This window comes from Phasianus colchicus, chromosome 36 (assembly GCF_987193195.1).
Source record: "Phasianus colchicus chromosome 36, bPhaCol1.hap1.1, whole genome shotgun sequence".
NCBI lineage: Eukaryota > Metazoa > Chordata > Aves > Galliformes > Phasianidae > Phasianus > Phasianus colchicus.
In genome coordinates this window covers 2711342-2737120 of record NC_143471.1, presented here as the reverse complement: position 1 = coordinate 2737120, position 25779 = coordinate 2711342, and the positions used below count along the sequence as shown (strand labels likewise).

Here is a 25779-nt window from a genome sequence, read left to right as displayed (position 1 = left end):
TGTGCAGAGGGCACTGGGTGAACTGGGAAGGATGGGAGGGGGGGGGGAACTGGGAAGAACTGGGAGGAACTGGGAGGAACTGGGAGCGTTTATTGGGATTATTTACAGCTTTGTACATAGAAGGAGACCCCCCCACCCCTCAGGGTCGCCCCACAACCGTGCTATGTGGGGGGAGGGGGGGTGGGGCGTCCCATAATGACCCCACAGAGACCCCACAACATTTGGGGGCTCTTTAGGATCCCTGGATCACCCCATAACGACCCCATAGAAACACGTGGGGACATCAGGGATCCCAAGGCCACCCTATAATGTCCCCATAGAGACCCCTGGGGACATCAGGGTCCCCAAGGTCACCCCCATGTCCCCATAAAGACCCCCTGGATGCACTTGGTGACACCTGGGACCCCAGGCCACCCCATAACGACCCCACAGAGACCTCTGGGGACATCAGAGACCCCAAGGCTGCCCCCCCGTCCCCATAAAGACCCCCTGGATGCACTTGGTGACACCTGGGACCCCAGGCCATCCCATAACGTCCCCACAGAGACCTCTGGGGACATCAGGGACCCCAAGACCACCCCTTAACATCCCCATAGAGACCCCTGGGGACCCTATAATGTCCCCATAGAGACCCCTAGGGACATCAGGAACCCTAAGACCACCCCATAATGACCCCCATAGACACCCACAGAGACCCCTGGGGACACTTGGGGACCCCAGGCCACCCTATAATGTCCCATAGAGACCCCTGGGGACATCAGGGACCCCAAGACCACCCCTTAACATCCCCACAGAGACCCCTGGGACCCCAGGCCACCCCATAACGACCCCAGAAGAGCCCTGGGGACATCAGGGACCCCAAGACCACCCTTAACATCCCCATAGAGACCCCTGGGACCCCAGGCCACCCCATAACGACCCCAGAAGAGCCCTGGGGACATCAGGGACCCCAAGACCACCCTTAACATCCCCATAGAGACCCCTGGGACCCCAGGCCACCCCATAACGTCCCCACATAGACCCCTGGGGACATCAGGGACCCCAAGGCCGCCCCCCCCCTGTCCCCATAAAGACCCCCTGGAGGCACTTGGAGACCCCTGGGACCCCAGGCCACCCCATAACGTCCCCACAGAGACCCCTGGGGACATCAGGGACCCCAAGACGACCCCACAGTGACCCCCTCCCCACCCCCCCAGTGACCTTTGGTGACACGTGGGGTCACCGTGGGCCCCTCACTGGGCGGATTGGGGACTCTGTGCCACGCCGGCCCCGTTGGCCTTCCCAAAGGGCCCCCCAGTGGGGCCGGGGGGAGGCTGGGGGCTGTCCCCAGGTTCTGATTTGGGGGTGGTGACGGCGGTGGCCGCGGGGGACGCGGTGGCGGAGGATGGGGACAGCTGAGGTCCCGGGGTGGTGGGGATCGTGGGGTTGGGTTTGGGGTCACCGCTGGTGGGAGGAAGGGACACCACGATGTACTTCTGGACGCTGCCCGTGACGGTGGCACTGGGGGCCGTGGGGGCTGCAGACACCAGTTTGACCACGGGTTGGACGCTGGGGACGGTGGTGGTGACGGGGGAGGTGGCGGTGGGGGCAGGGCTGGTGCTGAAGGTGATGACCTGTGGGGAGAACGGGGGCGTTGGGGGGACTGGGGGCAATGGGGGGACCTGGGGGCATTGGAAACAATGGGGGCAGTGGAAGCAATGGGGGCAATGGGGGGACCTGGGGGCAATGGGGGGCATTGGAAACAATGGGGGCAGTGGAAGCAATGGGGGCAATGGGGGGGACTGGGGGCAATGGAAACAATGGGGGCATTGGAAACAATGGGGGCAGTGGGGGGACCTGGGGGCATTGGAAACAATGGGGGCAGTGGAGGCAATGGGGGCAGTGGGGGCAATGTGGGCAATGGGGGGACTGGGGGCAATGGGGGGACCTGGGGGCAATGGGGGGACCTGGGGGCATTGGAAACAATGGGGGCAGTGGAGGCAATGGGGGGATTGGGGGCAATGGGGGGACTGGGGGCAATGGGGGGACCTGGGGGCAATGGAAACAATGGGGGCATTAGAAACAATGGGGGCAGTGGGGGGGACTGGGGGCATTGGAAACAATGGGGTCAGTGGGGGCAATGGGGGGGATTGGGGGTGTGGGGAGATTGGGGGCAATGGGGGGATTGAGGGCATTGGAAACAATGGGGGCAGGGGGGGCAATGGGGACACTGGGGGGACTGGAGGAAATGGGGGGGATTGGGGGCAGTGGGGGCAATGGGGCAGTGGAAACTTTATTAGTGGGAACTTGGGGGCAGTGGGGGAACTGGGGGAAATGGGGGGGGGCTGGGGGCAGTGGGGGGGATTGGGGGCAGTGGAAACAATGGGGGCAGTGGGGGGGACTTGGAGGCAATAGGGGGAATGGGGGCAATGGGGACATTGGGAGTAATGGGGGGATTGGGGGTGTTGGGGGCAATGGTGATGCTGGGGGCAGTGGGGGCAATGGGGAAAAAGGGGATAATGGGGGCAATGGGGACAAAGGGAGGATTGGGGACAATGGGGGCCATGGGGGAACTGGAGACACCAGGAACAAAGGGGACAATGGGGATAATAGGGGTGTCAATGGGGACATCAGGGGATATGGGGACAATAGGGGATATGGGGACAATAGGGGGATTGGGGGCCATGGGGACACTGGGAACAGAAGGATCAATGGGGTCATTGGGACACATAGGGACACACAGGGACATTTGGGGGCACATTGGGGGCCACCCCCACAATCCATGGCCGTACCCCATAGATCCCCATATGGGACCATATGGGGGTGGTACCGATGCCCCCCCTGCCCCCCAGTGTCCCCCCCCCAATGTCCCCCCCCATCACCTGCTGCGAGGCGCTGCTCCCCGAGGCCGAGGACATGACGATGAATTTGGTGGGGGGAGGTGAGGGTTGGGTGGGGGTCCCGGGTCGGGCGGGGACCAAACCCTGCACGGCGATGGCACCGGGGACCTTAATGATGCTGGGGGGGCGTGGGGACACCCCCGGGGTCTGTGGGGCCTGGGACAGCGTCAGCGTGGGGCGAGGCTGTGGGGCACCAAAGGTGGGGGGGGAAGAATTAGTGGGGGGGGGGTGGGGATGCCGATGGCCCCATTGCCCCCAGGGTCCCCAAATACCCCCACTGTACCCCATTGTGCCCCACTGACCCCCACTGACACTCAGGGACCCCCCATTGTGCCCCATTGACCCCCAATGTCCCCCATTAACCCCCACTGACCCCCCAACGCCCCCCATTAACCCCCACGGAACACCCAACATCCCCCATTAACCCCAACGTCCCCCATTAACACCCACTGACCCCCAAAGTCCCCCATGGACCCCCAAAATCCCCCATTAATCCCCACTGACCCCCAACATCCCCCATTAACCCCCAATGTCCCCCCTGGACCTCCACTGGCTCCCAATGTTTCCCAGGGACCCCCAACGTCCCTCATTAACCCCCACTCTCCCATGAAATCCCCCATTAACCCTCAGAGTCCCCCATTAACCCCACTGACCCCCAACGTCCCCCATGGACCCCCAAAATCCCCCATTAATCCCCACTGGCCCCCAACGTCCCCCATTAACCCCCACTGGCCCCCAACGTCCCCCATGGACCCCCACTGTCCCCCACTGACCCCAATGTCCCCCATTAACCCCCACTCTCCCATGAAATCCCCCATTAACCCTCAGAGTCCCCCATTAACCCCACTGACCCCCAACGTCCCCCATGGACCCCCAAAATCCCCCATTAATCCCCACTGGCCCCCAACGTCCCCCATTAACCCCCACTGGCCCCCAACGTCCCCCATGGACCCCCACTGTCCCCCACTGACCCCAATGTCCCCCATTAACCCCCACTCTCCCATGAAATCCCCCATTAACCCTCAGAGTCCCCCATTAACCCCACTGACCCCCAACATCCCCCACTGACCCCCAGCATCCTTCACAGACCCCCAATGCCCCCCCATGGACCCCAAATCTCCCCCAATAACCCCCCATACCCCCATTACCTTCAACGTCCCCAACACCCCATCGATCCCAATATCCCCCACAGCCCCCACAGCCCCCCTCCCCCCCCCCCCGCAGCCCCCCTACCTGGGTGATGGTCAGGGTGGTCCGGTTGACCTGCTGTGCCTGTAGGGCCGCCTGCGCCCTCGCTTTGCCCACGTGGCCACAAAGCAGAGCCCCCAGGTAGCCGAAGTCACAGCGGTACGAATCGGGGTGGTCCGGGGGGGGGCGAGTCTTGGCCAGCACTGGGGCACAGTGCTTCTGTTGGGGTCACACGTGGGGTCGGCCGTGGGACCAACGCCCCCATTAATCCCAATGTCCCCATTAACCCCCCACTGACCCCCAATGGCCCCATTGATCCCCAATGCCCCCACTGACCCCAATGGCCCCATTGATCCCCAATGGCCCCACTGACCTTATTGATCCCCAATGCCCCCATTGACCCCCCAATGGCCCCATTGATCCCCAATGCCCCCACTGACCCCAATGGCCCCATTCATCCCCAATGCCCTCATTGACCACCAATGGCCCCACCGACCCCAATGCCCTCAATGACCCCAATGTCCCCACTGACCCCATTAACCCCACTGACCCCAATACCCCCAATGCCCCCACTGACCACAATGACCTCACTGACCCTAATGTCCCCAATGCCCCCACTGACCCCAATGCCCCCACAGACCCCAATATCCCCGATGCCCCTGATGACTCCAATGACCCCAATGCCCCCACTGACCCCACTGACCCCAATGCCCCTATTGACCCCAGTGCCCCTATTGACCCCAATGCCCCTATTGACCCCAGTGCCCCTATTGACCCCAATGCCCCTATTGACCCCAATGCCCCTATTGACCCCAGTGCCCCTATTGACCCCAATCCCCCCACTGACCCCAAAGCCTCCGCTGACGCCATTGACCCCAATGTCCCTATTGACCCCAGTGCCCCTATTGACCCCAATGCCCCCGCTGACCCCAATGCCCCTATTGACCCCAGTGCCCCCACTGACCCCAAAGCCTCCGCTGACGCCATTGACCCCAATGTCCCTATTGACCCCAGTGCCCCCGCTGACCCCAATACCCCCAATGCCCCCGCTGACCCCAATGCCCCCATTGACCCCAATATCCCCAATGCCCCCACTGACCCCAATGCCCCCGCTGACCCCAATGCCCCCATTGACCCCAATATCCCCAATGCCCCCACTGACCCCATTGACCCCAATGCCCCCATTGACCCCAATGCCCCCAATGCCCCCGCTGACCCCAATGCCCCCGCTGACCCCACTGACCCCAATGCCCCCATTGACCCCAATGCCCCTATTGACCCCAATATCCCCAATGCCCCCACTGACCCCATTGACCCCAATGCCCCCGCTGACCCCAATGCCCCCAATGCCCCCACTGACCCCAATGCCCCCGCTGACCCCACTGACCCCAATGCCCCCATTGACCCCAATGCCCCCATTGACCCCAATATCCCCAATGCCCCCACTGACCCCAATGCCCCTATTGACCCCAGTGCCCCCACTGACCCCAATGTCCCCACTGATCCCAATGCCCCTATTGACCCCAATATCCCCAATGCCCCCACTGACCCCATTGACCCCAATGCCCCCAATGCCCCCGCTGACCCCACTGACCCCAATGCCCCCATTGACCCCAATGCCCCCATTGACCCCAATATCCCCAATGCCCCCATTGACCCCAATGTCCCCATTGACCCCAATGTCCCCGCTGACCCCAATACCCCCAATGCCCCCACTGACCCCAATGCCCCCGCTGACCCCACTGACCCCAATGCCCCTATTGACCCCAATGCCCCCACTGACCCCAATGCCCCCGCTGACCCCACTGACCCCAATGCCCCCATTGACCCCAATGCCCCTATTGACCCCAATATCCCCAATGCCCCCACTGACCCCAATGCCCCTACTGACCCCAATGCCCCCACTGACACCAATGTCCCCAATGCCCCCACTGACCCCAATGCCCCCACTGACACCAATGCCCCCGCTGACCCCACTGACCCCAATGTCCCTATTGACCCCAATGCCCCCACTGACACCAATGTCCCCAATGCCCCCACTGACCCCAATGCCCCCACTGACACCAATGCCCCCGCTGACCCCACTGACCCCAATGTCCCTATTGACCCCAATGCCCCCACTGACACCAATGTCCCCAATGCCCCCACTGACCCCAATGCCCCTATTGACCCCAATGCCCCCATTGACCCCAATGCCCCCATTGACCCCAATGCCCCCACTGTCCCCAATGCCCCCGCTGACCCCAATGCCCCCATTGACCCCAATATCCCCAATGCCCCCACTGACCCCAATGTCCCTATTGACCCCAATGCCCCTGCTGACCCCACTGACCCCAATGCCCCTATTGACCCCAATATCCCCAATGCCCCCACTGACCCCAATGCCCCCACTGACCCCAATGCCCCCAATGCCCCCGCTGACCCCATTGACCCCGATGCCCCCGATGCCCCACCAGCAGCAGGCTCTGCACGTGGTCGGCCCCGATGCGGTCGATGGTGCTGACCACGGGACCTTCCAGAATGCTCCGCACGCGCTCCCCCTCCACCGGCAGCCGGGGGAGGATCAGCGTCTTGATCACCTGGGGGGGGGACGGGACGTGTGGGGACATCGTGGGGGGGGACACCGGGGTGTGGGGGGGTGTGGGGACACAGCGGGATGGGGGGCGGCACGGGGATATGGGGGGGACACTGGGATATGGGGGGACATCAGGACACGGGGGGACACCGGGATGCTGAGGGACACGGGGACATCAGGGGGACATATGGACATGGGGGGGGACATCAGGACATGGGGGGGGACACGTGGATGGGGGGGGACACTGGGAAAGGGGGAGATGTGAGGGTGACATCAGGACATGGGGGGACACCGGGATGCTGAGGGACATGGGGACATCGGGGGGACATAAGGACATGGGGGTGACATCAAGACATGGGGGGGGGGACATAGGGGATGGAGGGTGGGATGTGGGGACATGGGGGGGGGGACATACGGATATGGGGGGGGTGGGATGTGGGGACATGGAGGACACCAGGACATGGGGGGAGGGGGTGGACACCGGGATATGGGGGGGGGGACACGGGGATACAGAGGGACATGGGGACATAGGGGGGACATACGGACATGGGAGGTCAGACATACGGACATGGGGGTCACATCAGGAGACGGGGGGATATGGGGGGGGGGAAGTGAGATGGGGGGCCATGGGGACACGGCACTGTGACACCAGGACATGGTGGGGGGACACCGGGATACAGAGGGATGTGAGGACATGGGGGGGGACACACGGACATGGGGGGGGGGACACACGGACGTGGGGGGCCGTGGGGGGGGGCTGTGGTGCCCACTCACGTCGTGGCCGAGCTCTGCCAGCCCTGCAATGGAGCCGTACCGCGTGGTCCACGGCGTCTTGTCATCCACCCAGCTCTGCGGGCGTGGGGACAGTGGCACAGCCTGCCCCATAGCCAGCCCCACAGCCTGCCCCATAGCCAGCCCCATAGCCAGCCCCACAGCCTGATCCACAGCCTCACAGCCTCCCAGAGCCGGCCCCACAGCCCACATCCCCCCGCCCCCCCCCCCATCCCCACAGCTCCACATCCCCACCCATAGCCCCTCGCCCCCCCCCCCTCCATCTCCTCCCACTGCCCCACACCCCCACCCTCCGCATCCCCTCAACCACCCCTTATCTTCACATCACCGCCCCGCATCCATAGCCCCACAGCCCCCCCACCCCTCTCCAAACCCCCCGATCTCCCCCCCCACACTCCCCCGCCTCCCCCAACCCCCCTCAATCCCCCCATTCCCTCCCCCACTCTGCCCCCATCCCCCCCACACACCCCCCAACCCCCCCATCCCCTCAACCACCCCCCTCTCCTCGTCATCCCCCCACATCCCCCTCATAGCCCTAAGCCCCCCACATCTTCCCCCCACATCCCCCACCCCCACATCCCCCCCCCATCCTCACAACCCCCCCCCATCCCCACATCCCCCCCACTGCCCCACACCCCCACAACCCCCCAACATCCCCAAATCCCCTCCTCCCATCCCCACATCCCCCTCCCATTCCCCCCCCTATGGTCTCACAGCCCCCCCCCATCCCCACATCCCCCCCACTGCCCCACAACCCCTCTCCATCCCCACATCCCCCCCCCACTGCCCCACAACCCCTCTCCATCCCCACATCCCCCCCACTGCCCCACACCCCCACAACCCCCCAACATCCCCATATCCCCTCCTCCCATCCCCACATCCCCCTCCCATTCCCCCCCCCATGGCCTCACAGCCCCCCCACATCCCCCCCCACTGCCCCACAACCCCTCTCCTTCCTCACATCCCCCCCACTGCCCCACATCCCCCAATCCCCTCCTCCCATCCCCACATCCCCCTCCCATTCTGCCCCCCTCACAGCCCCCCCCATCCCCCCCCCCCTCACAGCCCCCCCACATCCCCCTCCCCCCCCATCCCCACATCTTCCCCCCGTTCCCCCCCCACCTCCCCCCCAACCCCCCCCATATCTCCACATCCCCTCAACCAACCCCCATCTCCACATCATCACCCTCCCACATCCCACCCTCCGCCTTCATCACCCCACACCCCTCCCTCTCCCCACAATCACCCCCCAGTCGCCCCACGGACACCCCGACCCCCCCCCAGACCTTGGTGAAGGTTTTGGTGATGCGGCTCTGGATGTTGTTGGTGGTGGTGCTGAAGTTTTTGCACACCTGTGCCACCAGGCGGGCAGCGAAGTCCCGCAGCGCCCAGTGATTGTCCACGTCTGGGCGCAGGCACAGCTGGCGGCTCACGATGCAGGTCATCACTGCAGGGATCAGCTCGTGCAGCTGGGGGGGGGATGGATGGACAGACGGACACTTAGGGGGCAGCTGAGGGCATCTGGGGGCACTTGGGGGCACTTTGGGGGCATCTAGGGGCATTTGGAGACACTTTGTGGGGACTTGAGGGCATCTGAGGGCATTTGGGGCGCTTCAGGGGCAGCTGGGGGCATTTGGGGACACTTTGGGGACACTTCAGGGGTATGTGGGGACATTTGGGGGCACTTGGGGGCACTTGGGGGCATCTGAGGGCATTTGGGGCGCTTCAGGAGCATCTGGGGACATTTGGGGGCACTCAGAGGGCAGCTGGGGGCATGTGGGGACACTTTGGGGACACTTCAGGGGCATGTGGGGACATTTGGGGGCACTCAGAGAGCAGCTGGGAGCATTTGGGGACACTCTGGGGACACTTCAGGGGTATGTGGGGACATTTGGGGGCACTTGGGGGGCAGCTGGGGGCACTTAGAGGGCAGCTGAGGGCATTTGGGGGCACTCAGAGGGCATCTAGGGCATTTGGAGACATTTTGTGGGGACTTGAGGGCATCTGAGGGTATTTGGGGCGCTTCAGGGGCAGCTGGGGGCATTTGGGGACACTTTGGGGACACTTCAGGGGCATGTGGGGACATTTGGGGGCACTTGGGGGGCAGCTGGGGGCACTTAGAGGGCAGCTGGGGGCATTTGGGGGCACATGGGGGCATCTAGGGGCATCTGGAGACGCTTTGGGGGCATTTGAGGGCATTTGGGGTGCTTCAGGGGCATCTGGGGGCATTTGGGGGCACTCAGAGGGCAGCTGGGGGCATTTGGGGACACTTTGGGGACACTTCAGGGGCATCTGGGGACATTTGGGGGCACTCAGAGAGCAGCTGGGAGCATTTGGGGACACTCTGGGGACACTTCAGGGGTATGTGGGGACATTTGGGGGCACCTGGGGGGCAGCTGGGGGCACTTAGAGGGCAGCTGAGGGCATTTGGGGGCACTCAGAGGGCATCTAGGGCATTTGGAGACATTTTGTGGGGACTTGAGGGCATCTGAGGGCATTTGGGGTGCTTCAGGGGCAGCTGGGGGCATTTGGGGACACTTTGGGGACACTTCAGGGGCATGTGGGGACATTTGGGGGCACTTGGGCGGCAGCTGGGGGCACTTAGTGGGCAGCTGGGGGCATTTGGGGGCACATGGGGGCATCTAGGGGCATCTGGAGACGCTTTGGGGGCATTTGAGGGCATCTGAGGGCATTTGGGGTGCTTCAGGGGCATCTGGGGGCATTTGGGGACACTTTGGGGACACTTCAGGGGCATCTGGGGGCATTTGGGGGCACTCAGAGGGCAGCTGGGGGCATTTGGGGACACTTTGGGGACACTTCAGGGGCATCTGGGGACATTTGGGGGCACTCAGAGGGCAGCTGGGGGCGTCTGGGGACACTTTGGGGACACCTCAGGGGCATGTGGGGGCATTTGGGGGCACTTGGGGGGCAGCTGGGGGCACTTGGGGACACTTTGGGGGCGTGTGGGGGCATTTGGGGACACTTTGGGATCACATTGGGGACATTGGAAGACACTTAGGGATGAATTGGGGACATATTGGGGACATCTGGGGACAATTTGGGGGCATTTGAGGGCATTTTGGGGGCACTTCAGGGGCATTTGGGGACATTAGGAGGCATCTGGGGGCACTTAGGGACACTTTAGGAGCATCTGGGGACTCAGGGGGCATTTGGGAGCACTTGGGGACACTTAGGGGACATCTGGGGGCAGCTGGGGGCACTCGGGGCATCTGGGGGCACTTTGAGGGCATTTAGGGGCATCTGGGGTCACACTGGGGACATTTGGGAGCATTTGGGGGCATCTGGGGGCATTTGGGGGCACCACAGGGGCATCTGAGGGCATTTAGGGGCATCTGGGCACATCTGGGGTCACACTGGGGACATTTGGGGGCATTTGGGGTCACGCAGGGACATTTGGGGACAACGAGGGATGCACTGGGGACACGCGGTGTCACGTCAGGGGATATTTGGGCCCATCTGGGGACGCGTTTGGGATCTTTGAGGGCAGATTTTGGACCTTCGGAGGACACTGAGGGCCACAGGGGTGACACGTGGGGACGTTTGGGGACATTTGGGGACGTTTGGGGACATTTGGGGCCATCTGGACTCACGTATTTCTCCAGGTACAGCGTAGGGTTGTCCATCAGCGCCTTCACCATCCGCATCAGGTAGATGAGCAGAGCCAGGTTGTTCTGCACCACGTTGACACGGACCTGGGGACATTTGGGGACGCTTTGGGGACAGCTGGGGACACTTTGGGGACACTGGGGACGCTTAAAGGTCACTCTGGGGACATTTAGAGACACACTGGGGAGATCTGGGGACATTCAGGGACACACTGGGGAGGGATTTGGGGACACTCAGGGTCACATTGGAGACATTGGAAGACACTTAAGGGCACATTGGGGACACATTGGGGACATTTTGGGGACATTTTGGGGACACTTAGGGTCACATTGGGGACACTGGAAGACACTTAGGGACAAATTGGGGGCACACTGGGGACATCTGGGGACACACTGGGGGCACTTTAGGGACATTGAAAGACACTCAGGGACAAATTGGGGGCACATTGGGGACATCTGGGGACACTTTGGGGGCATTTGGGGACACTTAGGGTCACATTAGGGACATTGGAAGACACTTAGGGACAAACTGGGGACATCTGGGGACACTTTGGGGCATTTGGGGACACTTAGGGTCACATTAGGGACATTGGAAGACACTTAGGGACAAACTGGGGACACACTGGGGACACTTTGGGGACACTTAGGGTCACATTGGAGACATTGAAAGACACTTAAGGGCACATTGGGGACACATTGGGGACATTTTGGGGACATTTTGGGGACACTTAGGGTCACATTGGGGACACTGGAAGACACTTAGGGACAAATTGGGGGCACACTGGGGACATCTGGGGACACACTGGGGGCACTTTGGGGACATTGAAAGACACTCAGGGACAAATTGGGGGCACATTGGGGACATCTGGGGACACTTTGGGGGCATTTGGGGACACTTAGGGTCACATTAGGGACATTGGAAGACACTTAGGGACAAACTGGGGACACACTGGGGACATTTTGGGGGCATTTGGGGACACTTAGGGACACATTGGGGACATTGGAAGACACTTAGGGACAAACTGGGGACACATTGGGGACATCTGGGGACATTTTGGGACACTTTGGGGGCATTTGGGGACATATTGGGGACAGATGGGTGCACTTTGGGGACACTTAAGGTCACACTGGGGACATTCGGGGTCACTCTGGAGGGATCTGGGGACACACTGAGGACATCTGGGGACACTGAGGGGACATTTGGGGACACACTGAGGACATCTGGGGACACTGAGGGGACATTTGGGGACACACTGGGGACATTTGGGGTCACATCGGGGACATCTGAGGATACTTAGGGTCACACTGGGGGGATTTGGGGACACATTGGGGACATCTGGGGACACGGAGGGGAAACTGAGGGGACATTTGGAGACTTTGGGGACACACTGGGGACATTTGGGGACATTTGGGGACACTCACCCCCTCGGAGATGAAGGTGCTGAAGCGTGGCAGCATTTGGTACAGCCCGGGGTCGGTGGCGATGCTCTGTAGGGCCTCCTGGGGGGGGGGGACATTTGGGGACATTTGGGGACATCATCGTGGGACACCATGTGGGACATTGTGATGGGGGGCGGTGATGTGGGGACAATGGGGGACCTCATCTGTAGGACATGGGGACCATGGGGACAGTGGGGGCCCCAAAAGAAGAACATGGGGACCTCAACTGGAGGATGTGGGGTCTATAGGGCTAACGGAGACCCCAAATGAAGGACACGGGGACCCCAAATGAAGGACGTGGGGTCTATGGGGTTGGCGGGGACCACGGGGACCCCAAATGAAGGATATGGGGACCTCAACTGGAGGATGTGGGGTCTATGGGGTCAATGGGGACCCCGAATGAAGGATGGGAGTGTCTATGGGGTTGGCAGGGACCATGGGGACCCCAAATGAAGGACGGGGGGTCTATGGGGTCAGTGGGGACAATGGGGACCCCAAATGAAGGACATGGGGACCCCAAATAAAGGACATGGGGACAATGGGGACCTCATCTGGAGGATGTGGGGTCTATAGGGCTAACGGAGACCCCAAATGAAGGACACGGGGACCCGGAATGAAGGACTTGGGGTCTATGGGGCCGGCGGGGACCATGGGGACCCCAAATGAAGGACTTGGGGCCTATGGGGTCGGCGGGGACCACGGGGACCCCAAATGAAGGATATGGGGACCTCAACTGGAGGATGTGGGGTCTATGGGGTCAGTGGGGACCCCAAATGAAGTACGGGGGGTCTATGGGGTCAGTGGGGACAATGGGGACCCCAAATGAAGGACATGGGGACCCCAAATAAAGGACATGGGGACAATGGGGACCTCATCTGGAGGATGTGGGGTCTATAGGGCTAACGGAGACCCCAAATGAAGGACACGGGGACCCGGAATGAAGGACTTGGGGTCTATGGGGCCGGCGGGGACCATGGGGACCCCAAATGAAGGACTTGGGGCCTATGGGGTCGGCGGGGACCACGGGGACCCCAAATGAAGGATATGGGGACCTCAACTGGAGGATGTGGGGTCTATGGGGTCAATGGGGACCCCGAATGAAGGATGGGGGTGTCTATGGGGTCGGCAGGGACCATGGGGACCCCAAATGAAGGACATGGGGTTTATGGGGACCATCTGGAGGATGTGGGGCCAATGGGGCCAACGGAGACCCCAAATGAAGGACACGGAGACCCCAATTCACTTGGGACTTGGGGTCTATGGGGCCGGCGGGGACCATGGAGACCCCAAATGAAGGACGTGGGGCCTATGGGGCCGGCGGTGCGGCTGCGGGGGACTCACGGCGCGCTTGGCCTCGCAGGACCCCACGCAGGCCTCGGTGATCTCCTTGTAGTACAGCTGCTGCTCCACCGACAGCTCGTGCACCGAGCGCGGCTTCAGCCGCAGCGCCGCCCCCTCCAGCAGGGGCTTCTTCTCCTTCCCTGGGGACACACGGACCCGCCCCAAATGGCCCCAAATGGCCCCAAATGGCCCCAAATGGCCCCCAGGTGTCCCACAAACCATAAGAACCCCACTGATGTAACACAGAACGTCCCAAGGACCCCACAGAACCCCAAATCCCTCCAGCAGGGGCTTCTTCTCCTCCCCTGGGGACACACGGACCCACCCCAAATGGCCCCAAATGGCCCCCAGGGTCACTGGGTGTCCCACTGACCACGAGAACCCCACTGATGTCCCATAAAATGTCCCAAGGATCACAAAGAACCCCAAATCCCTCCAGCAGGGGCTTCTTCTCCTTCCCTGGGGACAAAGGGACCCACCCCAAATGGCCCCCAGGTGTCCCACAAAGCATAAGAACCCCATTGATGTCCCATAGAACGTCCCAAGGATCACAAAGAACCCCAAATCCCTCCAGCAGGGGCTTCTTCTCCTCCCCTGGGGACACACGGACCGACCCCAAATGGCCCCGAGTGCCACCAAGGCCATTGGGTGTCCCACTGATCATGAGAACCCTATACAAACCCCACAGATGCCCCATAGAACGTCCCAAAGAACCCCAAAACCCTCCAGCAGGGGCTTCTTCTTCCCTGGGGACAAAGGGACCGACCCCAAATGGCCCTAAATGGCCCCCAGTGCCCCTGGGTGTCCCACTGACCATGAGAACCCCACTGATGTCCCATAGAACGTCCCAAGGATCACAAAGAACCCCAAATCCCTCCAGCAGGGGCTTCTTCTCCTTCCCTGGGGACACACGGACCTGCCCCAAATGGCCCCAAATGGCCCCAAATGGCCCCCAGGGTCACTGGGTGTCCCACTGACCATAAGAACCCCACTGATGTCCCACAGAACGTCCCAAGGATCACAAAGAACCCCAAATCCCTCCAGCAGGGGCTTCTTCTCCTTCCCTGGGGACAAACGGACCGACCCCAAATGGCCCTAAATGGCCCCCAGCGCCACCGGGTGTCCCACTGACCATGAGAACCCCATGAAAATCCTATAAGAACCCCACTGATGCCCCACAGAACATCCCAAAGAACCCCAAATCCCTCCAGAAGGAACTTCTGATCCTTCCTTGGGGACATAAGGACTGACCCCAAACGGCCACCAGGGCCACTGGGTGTCCCATAGAACACAGGAACCCCACGAGAACCCCACAGATACCCCATAGAACGTCCCAAGGACCCCACAGAGACCCAAAGCCCCCCCCAAAGAACCCCAAATCCCTCCAGCAGAGACTTCTGGTCCTCCTCCCCTTGGGGACAAAAGGACCGACCCCAAATGGCCCCGAGTGCCACCAGATGTCCCATAGAACACAGGAACCCCACAAGAACCCCACAGATTCCCCCATAGAACGTCCCAAGGACCCCACAGCACCCCAAATCCCTCCAGCACAGACACCCCCCAGCCCCACGCAGCGGCCCTTAAATAACACCCATAACCCCCCAAAACACCCCATAACTCCCCACGAACACCCCTGCGTGTGTCCCCCCCCCAAAAAAAAATCCAGCCCCCCCCCCAAAATAACCCCACAGCCCCCCAAAAACACTCCCCAGCTCCCCCACGAGCTCCCCTTCATCACCCCATGGCCCCTTTAAAACACCCTACAGCCCCCCTTAAGCACCCCATACCACCCCCCAGCCCCCCAAATCCCCCCAAATCCCCCCCCCAGCCCCACCTTTGCCGTCGGGGGGGGCCGAGCCCTGCCCCTTCCCCTTCAGGGCTCCCTCCTCCTCCTGCCCTGGCTTGGCAGCTTTGAGGGGCTCCGTGGCCTCGGCCTTCTGCTGCTCCTTTGGGGCTGCGAACAACAAGGTGGGGGCTGCAGAACTGCCCCCCCCCCCAGAGGGGAGGTGGGGACAAATCTGCCCCCCTTGTGGGGGCAAAACTCCCCTATGAGGGGGTGGATATGAACCCTGGGGGGGATAAATTAGTCCTAGTGGGGTAAAAGCGGCCCCAAGAGGGGGAAATTAGATTTGGAGTGGGGGGATAAATTTGCCCCGGGGGGGGATAAATTGCTGGGGGGGGGGGGGAATAACCTGGCCTAGGGGGGAGATTGGGTTCCTGGGGGGATAAATGGGCCCTGGGGGGGGGTAAACTGGTCTCAAGGAGGAGACAGATTTTCCCCAAGGGGGGGCAAACAGGGCTGAGGGGGGGGAATAAATCTGCCCCAAGGGGGGGCAAATAAGGCTGGGGGGGGGGAATAGATTGGCCCCAGTGGGGGATGGGAGCAAAACTGCCCCGGGGTGGGGGAGGGGGGGTGGGGAGGTAGGGGGAAAATGGGCTCCAGGAGGGGATAAATGTGCCCCAAAGGGGGCAAAATGATCCCAGGGAGGGGGCAAATCAGAACGGAGGGGGGGTGAGGGGGGGTAATAAATCTGCCCTGATGGGGAGGGGGGGGGCATAACCAGGAGCTGCTCACCTGGGGGGGGGTTCTCAGGGATGGCGGGCTGCACCCCCTCAATGCTGAGCCAGTGTGCTGGGGGGTAAAGCCAGTGTGTGAGCCCCCCACCCCCCCAAAAAAACCCAAACAGCTCAAACTGCCCCAAAATATCCCAAAGCCCCAAACGCTCCCCAATACCCCAAACCCCCAACTCCCCAAGCCCCTCAAAACCCCCCCCCAACCCCCCCCAAAAAACCCTATAAACCTCCCCCAAGGTCCCCATCAGACCCCGACCCTCCCAAGAACCCCAATCCCAACCCCTGCCCAAGCCCCCCCAGATCCCCCCCCACATCCTCAAGCCCCCCCCCACCCCGTTAGAACCCCCCCCAACCCTCGAGGCAGACGTTGAGTGGGACGTGGGGCAACGGGGCGCTCAGACCCCCAACTTCCCTCCACGCCCCCCAATACCTCAACCCCCCCCAGACCCCCCCCAGGCCCCCAAGACCCCTATAGACCCCCCCACCAAAATTCTAAAGGCAGACACCAAGCAGGACGCAGATCAGGGAAGTGCTCAGACCCCCCAACTCCCCTCCACGCCCCCAATACGCCAACCCCCCCAGACCCCCCAGAACCCCCCCCCAGGCCCCCCAACCCCCCCTTTTAGGACCCCCCCCCCCCAACCCTTGAGGCAGACGTCGAGTGGCACGCGGGGCAGGGGGGTGTTGATGATGTCGCTCAGCTCCACCTCGCGCTCCTCATAGAAGTGCAGCTCCCGGCCCCCCCCGCTGGCGTAGCGGAACGGGAGGAACTCCTGAGCCTGGAACCCGTACAGCGGCTGGGGGGGGGAAGGGGGGGGGCATACGGTGACTATGAGACCCCCACGGTGAGCCTGAGACCCCCACGGTGTCCCCAAGACCTCCCCAGTGACACCAAGACCCCCCCAATGATGCTGAGATCCCTACAATAACACCGAGACCCCCCCAGTGACACCGAGACCCCCACGGTGAGCCCAAGCCCCCCACAACGTTCCCAAGATCCCCACAGTGTCCCCAAGACCTCCCCAGTGACACCAAGACCCCCCCAATGATGCTGAGATCCCTACAATAACACCGAGACCCCCCCAGTGACACCGAGATCCCTACAATGTTCCCAAGACCCCCCCCAGTAACACCGAGACCCCCATGGTGAGCCCAAGACCCCCCCAATGTCCCCAAGATCCCCACAGTGTCCCCAAGACCCCCCCAGTAACACCGGGACCCCCACAATGTCCCCAAAATCCCCCCAGTAACACCGAGACCCCCACAATGTCCCCAAGACCCCCCCCAGTGACACCGAGACCCCCATGGTGAGCCCAAGACCCCCCCAATGTCCCTAAGATCCCCACAGTGTCCCCAAGACCCCCCCAGTAACACCAGGACCCCCCCAATGTCCCCAAGATCCCCACAGTGTCCCCAAGACCCCCCCAGTAACACCAGGACCCCCCCAATGTCCCCAAGACCCCCACAGTGTCCCCAAGACCCCCCCCAGTGACACCAAGAACCTCACGGTGAGCCCAAGACCCCCCCCAATGTCCCCAAGACCCCCCCCAGCGACACCGAGACCCCCCCCAGTGACACCGAGACCCCCACGGTGAGCCCAAGACCCCCCCCAATGTCCCCAAGATCCCCACAGTGTCCCCAAGACCTCCCCAGTAACACCGGGACCCCCACAATGTCCCCAAGCAGTGTCCCCAAGACCCCCCCAGTGACCCCAAGACCCCTAGAGTAACCCTGAAACCCCCATAGTGTCCCCAAGAGCCCCCCAGTGACCTCGAGACCCCCACGGTGACCCTGAGGCCCACCCCCCAATGTCCCCAAACACTCTCAGCGTCCCCACGCCCCCCCCCCCCCCACCCCAAGCCCCCCCCCAGCCCCCTCCCCACCTCCACATTTTTCAGTTTCAGTGCCAGGTCGATGTCCCCGGCCGTCAGCCGCCGCCGCTTCCCCATGTGCATAAACTTCAGGGCATCCTGGGGTAAAAAAGGGACGTTTTGGGGCTTCCGAGGGGCGCAGCCCCTTTGTCACCACCCTCCTGTCCCCACCGTGCCACCCCCCGCCCCCCCCCCCCAGTCCTTGTCCCCACCAGGTATCCCCCTTCGTCGCTCCATCCCCACACTGTCCCCATTGCGTCCCCATGTCCTCACACGTCCCCCCAAATCCCCTCAACGTCCCTCCATTGTCCCCCCGTCCCCATATCCCCCCTGTCCCCACATCTCCCCATATCCCCCATTGTCCCTACATCCCCCCCCACTGTCCCCACTTCCTCCCCATTGTCCCCATATCCCCCCCGTATCCCCCTACTGTCCCCATGTCCTCCCATTGTCCCCCCATAGTCCCCACATCCTCCCCCCATTGTCCCCATATCCCCCTCATTGTTGCCACATCTCCCCATGGCCCCCCACTGTCCCCATATCCCCCTCATTGTCCCCATATCCCCCCCACTGTCCCCCCATATGCCCCCATGCCCTCCCCACTGCCCCCACGTCCCCCCATTGTCCCCACATCCCCATATACCCCTGTCCCCACATCCCCCCACTGTCTCTACATCCTCCCATTATCCCCCCACTGTCCCCATATCCCCCCACTGTCCCCCCATATCCCCTACTGTCCCCCCATATCCCCCCATTGTCCCCCCACATCCCCCCATTGTCTCTACATCCCCCCATTATCCCCCCACTGTCTCCCCATATTCCCCACTGTCCCCCCATATCCCCTACTGCCCCCCCACATCCCCCATTATCCCCCCACTGTCCCCATATCCCCCACTGTCCCCCCACATCCCCACATTGTCTCTACATCCCCCCATTATCCACCCACTGTCCTCCCATATCCCCCACTGTCCCCCCATTGTCCCCCCATATCCCCCATTGTCCCCCCACATCCCCCCACTGTCTCTACATCCCCCCATTATCCCCCCACTGTCCTCCCACATCCCCCCATTGTCCCCCCACATCCCCCACTGTCTCTACATCCCCCCATTATCCCCCCACTGTCCCCATATCCCCTACTGTCCCCCCATATCCCCTACTGTCCTCCCACATCCCCCCATTGTCCCCCCACATCCCCCCATTATCCCCCCACTGTCCCCATATCCCCCACTGTCCCCCCATTGTCCCACCATATCCCCCACACTCCCCCCATATCCCCCTCATTGTCCCCCCACATCCCCCCATTGTCCCCCCACTGTCTCTACATCCCCCCATTATCCCCCCACTGTCCCCCCATATCCCCCACTGTCCCCCCACATCCCCCCACTGTCTCTACATCCCCCCATTATCCCCCCACTGTCCCCATATCCCCCACTGTCCCCCCACATCCCCCATTGTTCCCCCACTGTCTCTACATCCCCCCATTATCCCCCCACTGTCCCCCCACATCCCCCCACTGTCCCCCCACTGTCCCCATGTCGCCCCCTGCCCCTCCACTGTCCCCGCATCCCCCCCATATTCCCCCACTGTCCCCACATCCCGCATTGTCCCCCTGTCCCCACATCCCCCCATTGTCCCCCCCCTGTCCCCACCTGGGCCACCTCCTTCAGACGGTAGCTGGCCTCATCAGCCAGCAGCTGGCAGGTCTCCTCGTGGACCTGCCCCACTCCCACGGCCTCGGCCATCACCTTCATGGACTCGGCGGGCAGCAGCGTGTGGCTCAGCTTCAGCTTCTTCTCCTCCGCCATCCTCCTTCCCTTCCCCCCCCCTCCTCCTTCCTTCCTTTTCCTTTTTCCCCTTCCCCTTCTCTCTTCTTCCTCTTTTTCTCCTCCTCTTCCTCCTCCCGCTTCCCCTCACCCCGTACTTCCACTGTTTTCCTCTTCGCTCCCCTTCCCCTTTCTTTTCCCCTTTCCTTTCCCCTTTCTCTTCTACCTTTTTCCTTTTTCTCTCTTTCAGTTTCTGTGTTCCTTTCTAAATCTTCTCCTTCCTCCTTTCTTTTTCCTTCCTCTCCCTTCTCTTTCTTCTCCTTTTCCTCTCTCTCTTTCCCTTCCTCCTTTTCCTCTTCCTTCTTCTTCCTCTTTTTCCTCTCCCTTCTCCTTCCCTCCCTTTTTTCTTTTCTCCTTTCTTCCCTTTCCTTTTCTTTGCCCTTTTTCTTTCTCTTCCCCCTTCTTTTTCTTCACTTCTTTCTCCTCCTTTTATTCTTTTCCTCTGTTTTCCTTTTTTTCTTCTCTTCTCCCTTTCTTACAACTTCTGTTATTGTTCTTTTCTCCTCAATCTTTTTCTTCTCTTCTTTCTTTCTTTGATTCTTTTCCTTCTTTTTCTTCTCTTTTTCCTTTCTTCTTCCCCTAGAAAAGCACAAAACCTTATGGGAACAACAGAAAGAAACCCTGATATTGGGGTCTGGGGGAAGCGATGGGGGCAATGAAACACTGGGGGGGGGGAGGGGGGGCAATATTGGGGAGCTGTGGGTCCTAAGAATGCAAGCACAGGCAATGGGGGGTGAAACATGGGGGGGGGTCACAGGGGGACCCCAAAATTCAGGTGTTGTGGGGCATAAATGAGGCACAGAAAGTCAATGGGGGGGGGGGGGGGGGAACCTGGAGGTACTGGGGGGGGAAAGGGGGACCCCAATATTGGGGGTGGGGGGTAGAAATGGGGGGAGGTCAGCAGGAGACCCCAGTAACGGGGTGTGGGGGGGGGCCTAAATCAACCCTACAGAGGCAATGGGGGGGGAAATATGGGGGGGGTCACAGCGGGACCCCAATATTGGGGTTTGGGGGGGGGGGCTCTGCCACACACACGGAGTTAATGAGAGGTAAATGGGGGGAGGGGGCAAAAAGACCCCAATATGGGGGCGTAAATCGGCCCTACAGAGGCAATGGGGGGGGAAATAGGTGGGGGTCACAGAGGGACCCCAATATTGGGGTCTGGGGGGGTCAATGAAGGGGTTAACACAGGGCGGTAGGCGAAGGGACCCCCAGCCGGGCGGCTCGAAGCAGATAAGGCCCCCAAAGCAAAGCCCTCAAAAAGGGGAGGGGGGGGAGGACAAAAAAAAACAAACCTGGGGGTCCCCAAAAGCGGGGCGTCGAAAGGAGGGGCCCCAAAATGGCCCCGGTTCCTCACGGAGCCGCCCGGCCGCGCGCCGCCATTTTTGCTCTCTGCGCTTTGCCGCCTCTTCGCCGCGTCCCGGAAGGGGAAAATTAAGAATTTCCGGGATGAGCGCTCGCTTCATTTCAATTCTCCTCCCTGCGGCTCCCCGGGGGGTGTCATCAAATTAATAAAACAGCGGATATAATTAACGGCGGCGGAGGATTCTGGGATAACGCGGGGTTGCTCGGTGCTCACTATCATCCTGCCAGGACCTGCGAGGCGGAGCGCTACGCATGCGCATATTTGTATCACGGTAAAGGCGCATGCGCAGCGCCCTGCTGGTGTTCTCCAGGCGCATGCGCAGTGCGGGTTGGGGCCTAAGCAGGGCCCTGAGACGGCGGTGATTGAAGATGGCGGAACCTGAGGGGCTCTGAGGGATCACTGAGCCCCTCCCGGACAGGATAAAGGTAACGCGGGTTGGGGGGGGGGTCGTTCTGTTGGAAAAACGCCTCTTGAGGAGGGTCTCGCCGTGCACAAAAATGGCGGCGCGCGAGAGAGGAGGTGGAGGAGTCGGGTTTAAAAATGGCGGCGCCCACGAGGGAACTTCCGGTTGTGGTCCCGCCCCTTCCGGGAGAGAGCATTAAGGAGAATGCGAGGAGTTCATTGGGGGGGGGAAATGGGGTGGGGGGACCGTGGGGTTATTATGGGGGGGGGGGGGGGGGATGGGAGAGATCCCCGGGTCATGGGAGAGAATGGGGGAACCATTGGGGTTGTGGGGGGCAACAGGAGAGACCTTTGGGGTCATGGGGGGCAATGGGGGAGGCCAGTGGGGTCAAGGGGGGCAATGGGGGAGACCGTTGGGGTTGTGGGGAAGGCCTTTGGGGTCGGGGGGCAATGGGGGAGACCAGTGGGGTCAAGGGGAAGACCTGTAGGGTTAAGGGGGGCAATGGGGGAGATCATTGGGGTCAAAGGGGGCAATGGGGGAGACCACTGGGGTTGTGGGGAAGGCCTTTGGGATCAGGGGGGGCAATGGGGGAGACCAGTGGGGTCAAGGGGAAGACCTGTGGGGTCAAAGGGGGGCAATGGGGGAGACCATTGGGGTTAAGGGGGGCAGCTGGGGAGACCAGTGGGGTCAAGGGGAAGACCTGTAGGGTTAAGGGGGGCAACAGGGGAGATCATTGGGGTCAAAGGGAAGACCTGTAGGGTTAAGGGGGGCAATGGGGGAGACCATTGGGGTTGTGGGGAAGGCCTTTGGGGTCGGGGGGGCAATGGGGGAGACCAGTGGGGTCAAGGGGAAGACCTGTAGGGTTAAGGGGGGCAACGGGGGAGATCATTGGGGTCAAAGGGAAGACCTGTGGGGTTAAGGGGGGCAACAGGAGAGACCTTTGGGGTCATGGGGGGCAACGGGGGAGATCATTGGGGTCAAAGGGAAGACCTGTAGGGTTAAGGGGGGCAATGGGGGAGACCATTGGGGTTGTGGGGAAGGCCTTTGGGGTCGGGGGGGCAATGGGGGAGACCAGTGGGGTCAAGGGGAAGACCTGTGGGGTCAAAGGGGGGCAATGGGGGAGACCATTGGGGTTAAGGGGGGCAGCTGGGGAGACCAGTGGGGTCAAGGGGAAGACCTGTAGGGTTAAGGGGGGCAATGGGGGAGATCATTGGGGTCAAAGGGGGCAATGGGGGAGACCGTTGGGGTTGTGGGGAAGGCCTTTGGGATCAGGGGGGGCAATGGGGGAGACCAGTGGGGTCAAGGGGAAGACCTGTGGGGTCAAAGGGGGGCAATGGGGGAGACCATTGGGGTCAAAGGGAAGACCTGTGGGGTTAAGGGGGGCAACAGGAGAGACCTTTGGGGTCGGGGGGGGCAACGGGGGAGATCATTGGGGTCAAGGGGAAGACCTGTAGGGTTAAGGGGGGCAATGGGGGAGACCATTGGGGTTGTGGGGAAGGCCTTTGGGATCAGGGGGGGCAATGGGGGAGACCAGTGGGGTCAAAGGGAAGACCTGTGGGGTTAAGGGGGGCGACAGGAGAGACCTTTGGAGTCATGGGGAAGACTTTTGGGGTTTAAGGGGGGGGGGGGACAACCTGTGAGGCCATGGGAAGACCTGCGGTGTCAATGGGGTCACGGGGGGGGCAGCTGGGGACCCGCTGGCTGAACGGGGCTGCTGACTGGGACGGACGCTGGGGGTTCAGACGGCCCTATTTGCAGCTCCCCCCCCACCCCCCCACGCCATGATCCCCGCCATCCGGACCGCCCCGTTGGGATCCCAAGAGATCCCGGGATCCCCCTACAGCCTCACCATCCTCCAGGAGGGTTTCAGCCGTCCCAAAGCCGACGGGACCTTCGAGGCCGACTGCTCCATCACCCTCGTGCGTGGGGGTCCCGTCACCGCCCTGGTGGACACGGGGGGGCCGTGGGGACGTCGGCGTCTCCTGGATGACCTGGAAGCCGTCGGGGTTTCGCCACGGGACGTCACCCACGTGCTGTGCACCCACGGCCACTCGGACCACGTGGGGAACCTCAACCTCTTCCCTTCCGCTGCTCTTTTAGTGGGTTTCGACCTCAGCTGCGGGGATGGGGTCTACCTCCCCAACGGGTTGGCTCGGGGGGTCCCTTACGCCCCTCACCCGGGGTTCCTGGAGGTCGTGGCCACCCCGGGCCACGTGAGGGCCCACGTCAGCGTGGTGGTGCGCGGGACGGAGCTGGGGACGGTGGTGGTGGCCGGGGATCTTTTTGAGCATGAAGGGGACGAGGAGGTGTGGAGGGGGCTGAGCGAGGACCCCCGAAGGCAGGAGGAGAGCAGGGGGTGGGCGGCGGGGGTGGCTGATGTTGTGGTGCCGGGACACGGAGCTGCGTTCCGTGTGCTCAGGGATGGCTGTGGGGACGCGGAGGAGGAGAGTGGGGGCAGCAAAGGGGGCAGTGGGGGCACCTAGGGACAACAGGGGGGGCAGTGGGGACGTGAAGGGGGCAATGGGGGCACCTAGAGGCAGTAAGGGGGGGCAATGGGGACATGAAGGGGATGTAGGGGACATGGGGGACATGAGAGGGATATTGGGGGCACCTAGGGGCAGTAAGGAGGGGGCAATGGGGACGTGAAGGGGGCAATGGGGGCACCTAGAGACAACAGGGGGGCACTGGGGGCACCTAGAGGCAGTAAGGGGGGGCAGTGGGGATGTGAAGGGGGCAATGGGGGCACCTAGAGGCAATAAGGGGGGGGCAATGGGGACGTGAAGGGGGCAATGGGGGCACCTAGAGACAGCAGGGGGGGCAGTGGGGACGTGAAGGGGGCAATGGGGGCACCTAGAGGCAGTAGGGGGGGGCAAGGGGGACAGCAAAGGGGACAATGGGAGCACACAGAGACAGCAGGGGGGCATTGGGGGCACCTAGAGACAACAGGGGGGGCAATGGGGACGTGAAGGGGGCAATGGGGGCACCTAGAGGCAGTAGGGGGGCACTGGGGGCACCTAAAGGCAGTAAGGGGGGGCAATGGGGACATGAAGGGGGCAATGGGGGCACCTAGAGACAACAGGGGGGGCAGTGGGGATGTGAAGGGGGCAATGCGGGCACCTAGAGACAGCAGGGGGGCACTGGGGGCACCTAGAGGCAGTAAGGGGGGGCAATGGGGACATGGAGGGGATGTAGGGGACATGGGGGACATGAGAGGGATATTGGGGGCACCTAGGGGCAGTAAGGGGGGGCAGTGGGGACGTGAAGGGGGCAATGGGGGCACCTAGAGGCAGTAAGGGGGGGCAATGGGGACATGAAGGGGATGTAGGGGACATGGGGGACATGAGAGGGACACTGGGGGCACCTAGAAGCAGTAAGGGGGGGGGGCAGTGGGGACATGAAGGGGGCAATGGGGGCACGTAGAAGCAGTAGGGGGGGGCAATGGGGACATGGAGGGGATGTAGGGGACACTGGGGACATGAAGGGGGCATTGGGGGCACCCAGAGGCAGTGGGGGGGGACACTGGGGACATGAATGGGATGTAGGGGACATGAGAGGGACATTGGGAGCTATCACCAAAGCCTCCATCCCCAAAAATGTCCCCAAACCCCAAATAAAAGCCCTAAAAGCCCCCGAGATCGTGGGCGCGCGCTGTATGCAAATCAACTCATGAATATTCGCTATTCTTCCGCGCGCTGCCAATGGGGAGGAGGGGGCGGGGCTTGGGGAGGGGGAGGGACGGGACGGGCGTTGCACCAATGGGAAGCGAGGGGCGGGGATTAGGGAAGGGGGCGGGCAGAACGCTGGGCCAATGGGAAAGGGGTGGGCGGGGCTTAGCGGTCAGCTGACCGAGTGCGGAAGGCGGAGATGGTGAATGGGGGGCGGGGGAACTGGGGATACTGGG

The 25779-nt window shown here is 62.2% G+C and overlaps 2 protein-coding genes across 2 annotated transcripts; one reads left to right on the top strand and one right to left on the bottom strand.

Moving 5' to 3' along the window:
- Nucleotides 1-71: 71 nt before the first annotated feature.
- On the bottom strand, nucleotides 72-23846 carry TAF6 (TATA-box binding protein associated factor 6). Its single transcript, XM_090129296.1, has 16 exons — nucleotides 23728-23846; nucleotides 21405-21517; nucleotides 19936-20688; nucleotides 18299-18385; nucleotides 17059-17212; nucleotides 16417-16473; nucleotides 15676-15795; nucleotides 13842-13981; nucleotides 12483-12560; nucleotides 11046-11147; nucleotides 8721-8903; nucleotides 7417-7491; nucleotides 6521-6646; nucleotides 4113-4286; nucleotides 2862-3062; nucleotides 72-1613 (listed from the first exon to the last, which is right to left on the bottom strand). Exons 3-16 carry the CDS (start codon nucleotides 20089-20091, stop codon nucleotides 1233-1235), a joined length of 2034 nt encoding a protein of 677 aa, XP_089985422.1. The 5' UTR covers nucleotides 20092-20688; nucleotides 21405-21517; nucleotides 23728-23846; the 3' UTR covers nucleotides 72-1232.
- LOC116238664 (metallo-beta-lactamase domain-containing protein 1) lies at nucleotides 21745-24361 on the top strand. The gene is made up of 2 exons (XM_090129298.1): nucleotides 21745-21900; nucleotides 23637-24361. Exon 2 carries the CDS (start codon nucleotides 23660-23662, stop codon nucleotides 24359-24361), a length of 702 nt encoding a protein of 233 aa, XP_089985424.1. The 5' UTR covers nucleotides 21745-21900; nucleotides 23637-23659.
- Nucleotides 24362-25779: the final 1418 nt, after the last annotated feature.

Bases quoted from the DNA above. Each gene is read 5' to 3' on its own strand.
- TAF6 (XM_090129296.1), bottom strand. From the start codon at position 20,091: ATGGCGGAGGAGAAGAAGCTGAAGCTGAGCCACACGCTGCTGCCCGCC. The intron at 18,386-19,935 runs GTGGGGACAGGG...TTTTTACCCCAG, and splicing joins GTCTGAAGGAGGTGGCCCAG to GATGCCCTGAAGTTTATGCA. The intron at 1,614-2,861 runs GTGATGGGGGGG...TTCTCCCCACAG, and splicing joins GGAGCAGCGCCTCGCAGCAG to GTCATCACCTTCAGCACCAG.
- LOC116238664 (XM_090129298.1), top strand. From the start codon at position 23,660: ATGATCCCCGCCATCCGGACCGCCCCGTTGGGATCCCAAGAGATCCCG.